Here is a 9,841-nt window from a genome sequence, read left to right as displayed (position 1 = left end):
TGGGCACTATGGGACAATTTAGCATGGCCAATCCACCCCAGCCTGCACACTTTTGGACTGTGGGAGCAAACCCACGCAGACACGGGGAGAATGTGCAAACTCCACACAGACAGTCGCCCGAGGCTGGAATTGAATCTGGGTCCCTGGCGCTGGGAGGCAGCAGGGCTAACCACTGGGCCATCGTGACCTGGCCCAGATTCTGAGAGGCCGCCTCTTGACACCAGAGCCCAGCACCCCCCCAACCTCGTTCCAAATTCCTGCCATCCTCCCCATATCCCTGCACCCCATTCCCATCCAAATGGCCATCCCATACCCCTCCTGAATGCTTCCATGGGATCGGCCGTCCCTGGATTTCCACATTCCACACCCTTCGTGCTCGCTGGGTGAAAAAGTGGTTCAATTTTCTACTGGCCTGAGTTTCTTTTGTCTTGAAGAATGAAGAGAGACTGTGGGCATGTTCTCTTTCTCTCTCTCTCTCTCTCTCTCTCTCTCTCTCTCTCTCCTCACAGCACCATCCCAGGGATCATTCAGCTCTGAGCCAATTCTGATTGCCCAGCTTTCCAAAGACAAACCATCCCAAGTGGCCGAAAGAATGAAAAAGCAGGATTCTGTGTCCTGAAACCCCCAGTCCCTGTTGAGCTCTCTCCCGAGGTGTTCCCTCACTTTAACCCTACCTCAAGGCACGGACAGACGATAGCTCACGCCCTTATTCACAAATTCTCAGTTCCCCAACTGTTCAGAACTAACCCTATATCCCGCACCCGCTGTGTTTGACAGGACAGACTCAAGCAGCTCACCAGCCCCCTCCTGTACCAATGGTTGACTTGACGGTTCCATTGATAGCCAGGTAACCAGACTTTGTTTCAACGCTTTGTCATAATATTTGCGGATTTAAATCTCAAAGCCAGGCTCTGATTGTTCATCTCAAAGATCAACCTTGAGAAATACTCACAGTAAAGAGACACTCGCACTGCAGTGAACGCTGGACAAGGGGATCTGGAATGACTCCACTCCTTGGTCATGGGTGTGACCTGTGTACAAACTCCGAAACCAGGTCACTGTTTACAGTGGAACAATCCGAGGCTGCGGTCAACACCCGTCAGAGACTGAGGGGAGACCCAGACAGACACGAGGACACTCGAGAGACAGAGAGAGAGAGACAGAGAGAGAGAGAGAGAGACAGAGAGAGAGAGAGAGAGAGAGACAGAGAGAGAGAGAGAGAGAGAGAGAGACAGAGAGAGACAGAGAGAGAGACAGAGAGAGAGAGAGAGAGAGAGACAGAGAGAGAGAGAGAGAGAGAGAGAGACAGAGAGAGAGAGAGAGAGAGAGAGAGACAGAGAGAGACAGAGAGAGAGACAGAGAGAGAGAGAGACAGAGAGAGAGAGAGAGAGAGAGAGAGACAGAGAGAGAGACAGAGAGAGAGAGAGACAGAGAGAGACAGAGAGAGAGAGAGAGAGAGAGAGAGACAGAGAGAGAGAGAGAGACAGAGAGAGACAGAGAGAGTCAGAGAGAGACAGAGACAGACAGAGAGAGAGAGAGAGACAGAGAGAGAGAGAGAGACAATGAACCAGTGCAAGCACAGTGAGAGACAGAGACTGGGAAAAGGGCAGATTCCGAGAGACACAGACAGAGACAGACAGAGACAGACAGAGACTGAGAGAGACAGACAGAGATGGACAGAGATGGACAGAGACAGACAGAGATGGACAGAGATGGACAGAGACAGACAGAGACAGACAGAGACGGACAGAGATGGACAGAGACGGACAGAGACAGACAGAGACAGACAGAGATGGACAGAGACTGAGAGAGACAGACAGAGATGGACAGAGATGGACAGAGACAGACAGAGATGGACAGAGACTGAGAGAGACAGACAGAGATGGACAGAGATGGACAGAGACAGACAGAGACTGAGAGAGACAGACAGAGACGGACAGAGATGGACAGAGACAGACAGAGACAGACAGAGACGGACAGAGACTGAGAGAGACAGACAGAGATGGACAGAGATGGACAGAGACAGACAGAGACGGACAGAGACTGAGAGAGACAGACAGAGATGGACAGAGATGGACAGAGATGGACAGAGACAGACAGAGACGGACAGAGACTGAGAGAGACAGACAGAGATGGACAGAGATGGACAGAGATGGACAGAGACAGACAGAGACGGACAGAGACTGAGAGAGACAGACAGAGACAGACAGAGATGGACAGAGACAGACAGAGATGGACAGAGACTGAGAGAGACAGACAGAGACGGACAGAGATGGACAGAGATGGACAGAGACAGACAGAGACGGACAGAGACTGAGAGAGACAGACAGAGATGGACAGAGACAGACAGAGACAGACAGAGACAGACAGAGATGGACAGAGACGGACAGAGACTGAGAGAGACAGACAGAGACGGACAGAGATGGACAGAGACAGACAGAGACAGACAGAGACGGACAGAGACTGAGAGAGACAGACAGAGATGGACAGAGATGGACAGAGACAGACAGAGATGGACAGAGACGGACAGAGACTGAGAGAGACAGACAGAGACGGACAGAGATGGACAGAGACAGACAGAGACAGACAGAGACAGACAGAGACAGACAGAGACAGACAGAGATGGACAGAGACTGAGAGAGACAGACAGAGATGGACAGAGATGGACAGAGACAGACAGAGACAGACAGAGACTGAGAGAGACAGACAGAGACAGACAGAGATGGACAGAGACGGACAGAGACTGAGAGAGACAGACAGAGACGGACAGAGATGGACAGAGACAGACAGAGACGGACAGAGACTGAGAGAGACAGACAGAGATGGACAGAGACAGACCGAGATGGACAGAGATGGACAGAGACAGACAGAGACAGACAGAGACAGACAGAGACAGACAGAGATGGACAGATGGACAGAGACTGAGAGAGACAGAGACAGACAGAGACTGAGAGAGACAGACAGAGACAGACAGAGACTGACAGAGACAGACAGAGACTGACAGGGACTGAGGGAGACTGAGGAAGACTGAGGGAGACAGACATAGACAGACAGAAACAGACAGAGACAGAGAGAGAAAGACAAAGACAGACAGACAGATGAGACAGAGGGAGACAGACAGAGACTGAGGGAGACAGACAGAGACTGAGGGAGATAGACAGAAACATACAGAGACAGAGACAGACAGAGAAAGACAGAAACAGACAGAGACAGACAGAGACAGACTGAGAAAGACTGAGGGAGACAGACAGAGACTGAGAGAGACTGAGAGAGACTGAGAGACAGACAGAGACAGACTGAGACAGAAAGAGACTGAGGGAAACAGACTGAGACAGACTGAGACTGAAAGAGACAGACAGATAGAAAGACTGAGAGAGACAGAGACTGACAGAGACAGACAGAGTCTGAGAGAGACAGACAGAAACTGAGAGAGACAGACAGAGACTGAGAGAGACAGACAGAGACAGAGGGAGACAGACAGGGACAGAGAGAGGTAAAAACAATGAATGCAGATGCTGGAAACCAGATTCTGGATCAGTGGTGCTGGAAGAACACAGCAATTCAGGCAGCATCCGACGAGCAGCAAAATGGACGTTTTGGCAAAAGCACTTGAGAGAGACTGAGAGAAACTGAGCAAAACAGACACTGAGCGAAACAGAGATTGAGAGAGACAGAGAATGAGTGAGACAGACAGTGACTGCGAGAGGCAGAGACTGGGAAAACTAGACAGTGACTGTGAGAGACAGACAGAGGCTGGGAAAACTAGACAGTGACTGTGAGAGACAGACAGAGGCTGGGAAAACTAGACAGTGACTGTGAGAGACAGACAGAGGCTGGGAAAACTAGACAGTGAATGCGAGAGACAGACAGAGGCTGGGAAAACTAGAGAGTGACTGTGAGAGACAGACAGAGACTGGGAAAACTAGACAGTGACTGCGAGAGACAGACAGAGGCTGGGAAAACTAGACAGTGACTGCGAGAGGCAGAGACTGGGAAAACTAGACAGTGACTGCGAGAGACAGACAGAGGCTGGGAAAACTAGACAGTGACTGCGAGAGACAGACAGAGACTGGGAAAACTCGACAGTGACTGCGAGAGACAGACAGAGGCTGGGAAAACTAGACAGTGACTGTGAGAGACAGACAGAGGCTGGGAAAACTAGACAGTGAATGCGAGAGACAGACAGAGGCTGGGAAAACTAGAGAGTGACTGTGAGAGACAGACAGAGACTGGGAAAACTAGACAGTGACTGCGAGAGACAGACAGAGACTGGGAAAACTAGACAGTGACTGTGAGAGACAGACAGAGACTGGGAAAACTAGACAGTGACTGCGAGAGACAGACAGAGACTGGGAAAACTAGACAGTGACTGCGAGAGACAGACAGAGACTGGGAAAACTAGACAGTGACTGCGAGAGACAGACAGAGGCTGGGAAAACTAGACAGTGACTGCGAGAGACAGACAGAGACTGGGAAAAATAGACAGTGACTGTGAGAGACAGACAGAGGCTGGGAAAACTAGACAGTGACTGCGAGAGACAGACAGAGGCTGGGAAAACTAGACAGTGACTGCGAGAGACAGACAGAGTCTGGGAAAACTAGACAATGACTGTGAGAGACAGACAGAGGCTGGGAAAACTAGACAGTGACTGCAAGAGACAGACAGAGACTGGGATAACTAGACATTGACTGTGAGAGACAGACAGAGGCTGGGAAAACTAGACAGTGACTGCGAGAGACAGACAGGGGCTGGGAAAACTAGAGAGTGACTGTGAGAGACAGACAGAGACTGGGAAAACTAGACAGTGACTGCGAGAGACAGACAGAGACTGGGAAAACTGGACAGTGACTGTGAGAGACAGACAGAGACTGGGAAAACTACACAGTGACTGCGAGAGACAGACAGAGACTGGGAAAACTAGACAGTGACTGTGAGAGACAGGCAGAGACTGGGAAAACTAGACAGTGACTGTGAGAGACAGACAGAGACTGGGAAAACTAGACAGCGACTGTGAGAGACAGACAGAGACTGGGAAAACTAGACAGTGACTTCGAGACACAGACAGAGACTGGGAAAACTAGACAGTGACTTTGAGAGACAGACAGAGGCTGGGAAAACTAGACAGTGACTGCGAGAGACAGACAGAGATTGGGAAAACTAGACAGTGACTGCGAGAGACAGACAGAGGCTGGGAAAACTAGACAGTGACTGCGAGAGACAGACAGAGGCTGGGAAAACTAGACAGTGACTGTGAGAGACAGACAGAGACTGGGAAAACTAGACAGTGACTGCGAGAGACAGACAGAGACCGGGGAAAACTAGACAGTGACTGCGAGAGACAGACAGAGGCTGGGAAAACTAGACAGTGACTGCGAGAGACAGACACTGGGAAAACTAGACAGTGACAGCGAGAGACAGACAGAGGCTGGGAAAACTAGACAGTGACTGTGAGAGACAGACAGAGACTGGGAAAACTACACAGTGACTGCGAGAGACAGACAGAGACTGGGAAAACTAGACAGTGACTGCGAGAGACAGACAGAGACTGGGAAAACTAGAGAGTGACTGTGAGAGACAGACAGAGACTGGGAGAACTAGACAGTGACTGCGAGAGACAGACAGAGACTGGGAAAACTGGACAGTGACTGTGAGAGACAGACAGAGACTGGGAAATCTACACAGTGACTGCGAGAGACAGACAGAGACTGGGAAAACTAGACAGTGACTGTGAGAGACAGACAGAGACTGGGAAAACTAGACAGTGACTGCGAGAGACAGACAGAGGCTGGGAAAACTAGACAGTGACTGCGAGAGACAGACAGAGACTGTGAAAACTGGACAGTAACTGTGAGAGACAGACAGAGACTGGGAAAACTACACAGTGACTGCGAGAGACAGACAGAGACTGGGAAAACTAGACAGTGACTGTGAGAGACAGACAGAGACTGGGAAAACTAGACAGTGACTGTGAGAGACAGACAGAGACTGGGAAAACTAGACAGCGACTGCAAGAGACAGACAGAGACTGGGAAAACTAGACAGTGACTTCGAGACACAGACAGAGACTGGGAAAACTAGACAGTGACTTTGAGAGACAGACAGAGACTGAGAAAACTAGACAGTGACTGCGAGAGACAGACAGAGGCTGGGAAAACTAGACAGTGACTGCGAGAGACAGAAAGAGACTGGGAAAACTAGACAGTGACTGCGAGAGACAGACAGAGGCTGGGAAAACTAGACAGTGACTGCGAGAGACAGACAGAGACTGGGAAAACTAGACAGTGACTTCGAGACACAGACAGAGACTGGGAAAACTAGACAGTGACTGCGAGAGACAGACAGAGACTGGGAAAACTCGACAGTGACTGCGAGAGACAGACAGAGGCTGGGAAAACTAGACAGTGACTGCGAGAGACAGACAGAGACTGGGAAAACTCGACAGTGACTGCGAGAGACAGACAGAGACTGGGAAAACTAGACAGTGACTGCGAGAGACAGACAGAGGCTGGGAAAACTAGACAGTGACTGTGAGAGACAGACAGAGGCTGGGAAAACTAGACAGTGACTGTGAGAGACAGACAGAGACTGGGAAAACTAGACAGTGACTGCGAGAGACAGACAGAGACCGGGGAAACTAGACAGTGACTGCGAGAGACAGACAGAGGCTGGGAAAACTAGACAGTGACTGCGAGAGACAGACACTGGGAAAACTAGACAGTGACAGCGAGAGACAGACAGAGGCTGGGAAAACTAGACAGTGACTGTGAGAGACAGACAGAGACTGGGAAAACTAGAGAGTGACTGTGAGAGACAGACAGAGACTGGGAAAACTAGACAGTGACTGCGAGAGACAGACAGAGACTGGGAAAACTAGACAGTGACTGCGAGAGACAGACAGAGGCTGGGAAAACTAGACAGTGACTGCGAGAGACAGACACTGGGAAAACTAGACAGTGACAGCGAGAGACAGACAGAGGCTGGGAAAACTAGACAGTGACTGTGAGAGACAGACAGAGACTGGGAAAACTAGAGAGTGACTGTGAGAGACAGACAGAGACTGGGAGAACTAGACAGTGACTGCGAGAGACAGACAGAGACTGGGAAAACTGGACAGTGACTGTGAGAGACAGACAGAGACTGGGAAAACTACACAGTGACTGCGAGAGACAGACAGAGACTGGGAAAACTAGACAGTGACTGTGAGAGACAGACAGAGACTGGGAAAACTAGACAGTGACTGTGAGAGACAGACAGAGACTGGGAAAACTAGACAGTGACTGCGAGAGACAGACAGAGACTGGGAAAACTAGACAGTGACTTCGAGACACAGACAGAGACTGGGAAAACTAGACAGTGACTTTGAGAGACAGACAGAGTCTGGGAAAACTAGACAGTGACTGCGAGAGACAGACAGAGGCTGGGAAAACTAGACAGTGACTGCGAGAGACAGACAGAGACTGGGAAAACTAGACAGTGACTGCGAGAGACAGACAGAGGCTGGGAAAACTAGACAGTGACTGCGAGAGACAGACAGAGACTGGGAAAACTAGACAGTGACTTCGAGACACAGACAGAGACTGGGAAAACTAGACAGTGACTTTGAGAGACAGACAGAGACTGGGAAAACTAGACAGTGACAGCGAGAGACAGACAGAGGCTGGGAAAACTAGACAGTGACTGCGAGAGACAGACAGAGACTGGGAAAACTCGACAGTGACTGCGAGAGACAGACAGAGGCTGGGAAAACTAGACAGTGACTGCGAGAGACAGACAGAGACTGGGAAAACTAGATAGTGACTGTGAGAGACAGACAGAGACTGGGAAAACTAGACAGTGACTGCGAGAGACAGACAGAGACTGGGAAAACTAGACAGTGACTGTGAGAGACAGACAGAGGCTGGTAAAACTAGACAGTGACTGCGAGAGACAGTGACAGGGAAAACTAGACAGTGACTGCGAGAGACAGACAGAGGCTGGGAAAACTAGACAGTGACTGTGAGAGACAGACAGAGACTGGGAAAACTAGACAGTGACTGCGAGAGACAGACAGAGACTGGGAAAACTAGACAGTGACTGCGAGGGACAGACAGAGACTGGGAAAACTAGACAGTGACTGCGAGGGACAGACAGAGGCTGGGAAAACTAGACAGTGACTGCGAGAGACAGACAGAGACTGGGAAAACTAGACAGTGACTGCGAGAGATAGACAGAGGCTGAGCGAGATACATTAGATAATCACCTTGTACAGAATTGAGTTACATGGAGTCTGGCACATGGGAGTGACTGATAAATACATACACAGCCTGAGTGAGCCAGACAGAGTGTGGGTCCGACATAGACTGAGAAAGACACACCAGACAGCCACCTGCAACACAATCGAGACACAAAGATTCAGACACTAGACAGACACTTAATGAGCCAGACAGAGACAGTGAGAGACAGACAGACAGAGAGAGACTGAGAGACTCAGGCAGAGTCTTACAGAGCCAGACAGAGACAGTGAGAGACAGACAGACAGAGAGAGACTGAGAGACTCAGGCAGAGTCTTACAGAGACAGACAGAGACTGAGAGAGACAGACAGTCACAGAGAGACATAGAAGGAGACTGACAGAGCCAGGCGGAGAATGGGAGAGACAGACCGAAACTGAAAGAGACTCACAGAGGCTGGAATTGACTGAGAAAGCCAGAGACTGTGGGACAGGCAGAGACCAAGGGAGACAGAGACTAGGAGAGCCAGACAGAGACAAAGAGAGACAGATAGACAGATATAGGCAGAGACCAAGGGAGACAGAGACCAGGAGAGCCAGATGGAGACTGAGAGAGAGAGAGAGAGAGAGCATGAGAGAGTGAGAGACAGAGAGAGAGAGAGAGAGAGAGAGAGATGGAGAGGCAGACACTGTGAACCAGACAGAAACAGTGCTAGCCAGACAGAGAGGGTGAGAGAGACCGAGAGACTCAGTCAGAGACTGAGACAGCAGCTAAAGCTGGGAAGGGAGGTTGTCTACAGACGGGTCGAGCAAGTCACGAAAATCTTCTCAGGTGGCATACGACGTGGGGAGATGGGGGGCTGGAAGGACTGAGGAGCAGGAGGTTATCTGAATGAAGGGAGGTGGCAGAAAGGAAAGGGATATGGAGTCCTCATCTAAATCTAATTTCCGGGACTTTCCAGGAAGAGGGAAGGCTCCAGGGGGACTTGGCAGGTCTGATGCAGTCAGTTAGTTTCCCATTCTGGGGCAGTTCAGCATCAGACCGGATGATTTAAGACAGAGCTTGGGAGCTATGTCTCTCTTTCTCTCCAAGGGTAGTAAATCAGTGAAATTCATTATCACAGAGAGAGCTTCCTGAGGCTAGGTCACTCGATATACAAGGCACCTGTCCTCGGATGCTGCCTGAATTGCTGTACTCTTCCAGCACCACTGATCCACAATACATGTTCAGTCAGGAAGGGGAATCACAGATCGAGACAACGATGGGGGGAGAGAGACACACAGAGGGAGGGAGGGAGAGACAGGGGTTGGGGGAGAGAGAGAGAGAGAGAGAGAGAGAGAGGGAGAGACAGGGATGGAGAGAGAGAGAGAGAGACAGGGATGGGGAGACAGAGAGAGTGAGAGAGAGGGACAGGGATGGGGAGAGAGAGATAGGGATGGGGAGAAAGAGGGAGGGAGGGATGGGGAGAGAGAGAGAGAGGGATGGGGAGAGAGAGAGAGAGAGGGAGAGACAGGGATGGAGAAAGAGAGAGAGAGAGAGACAGGGATGGGGAGAGAGAGAGAGAGACAGGGATGGTGAGACAGGGAGAGAGTGGGAGAGAGGGACAGGGATGGGGAGAGAGAGGGAGAGAG

General features: G+C 50.6%; 1 protein-coding gene across 1 annotated transcript; it reads right to left on the bottom strand.

The window, feature by feature from the left end:
• Positions 1–1,055: 1,055 nt before the first annotated feature.
• Positions 1,056–9,434, bottom strand: LOC148138358 (uncharacterized). Its single transcript, XM_087981602.1, has 2 exons — positions 9,406–9,434; positions 1,056–1,653 (listed from the first exon to the last, which is right to left on the bottom strand). Exons 1-2 carry the CDS (start codon positions 9,432–9,434, stop codon positions 1,056–1,058), a joined length of 627 nt encoding a protein of 208 aa, XP_087837728.1.
• Between the last annotated feature and the right edge of the window lie 407 nt (positions 9,435–9,841).

Source organism: Chiloscyllium plagiosum, unplaced genomic scaffold (genome assembly GCF_037043375.1).
Source record: "Chiloscyllium plagiosum isolate Xiang-an unplaced genomic scaffold, Cpla_swu_hap1 HiC_scaffold_40, whole genome shotgun sequence".
Classification (NCBI taxonomy): Eukaryota; Metazoa; Chordata; class Chondrichthyes; order Orectolobiformes; family Hemiscylliidae; genus Chiloscyllium; species Chiloscyllium plagiosum.
Note: the sequence above shows the minus strand (reverse complement) of the source record. Positions and strands in the feature narration are given on the sequence as shown.

Excerpts from the sequence above, each read along its gene's own strand:
- LOC148138358 (XM_087981602.1), bottom strand. The coding sequence starts at position 9,434 with ATGTATTGTGGATCAGTGGTGCTGGAAGA. Across the intron at positions 1,654-9,405 it reads GGATCAGTGGTGCTGGAAGA|TCTCTGTCTGTCTCTGTCTG; the intron begins GTACAGCAATTC and ends TGTCTCTCTCAG.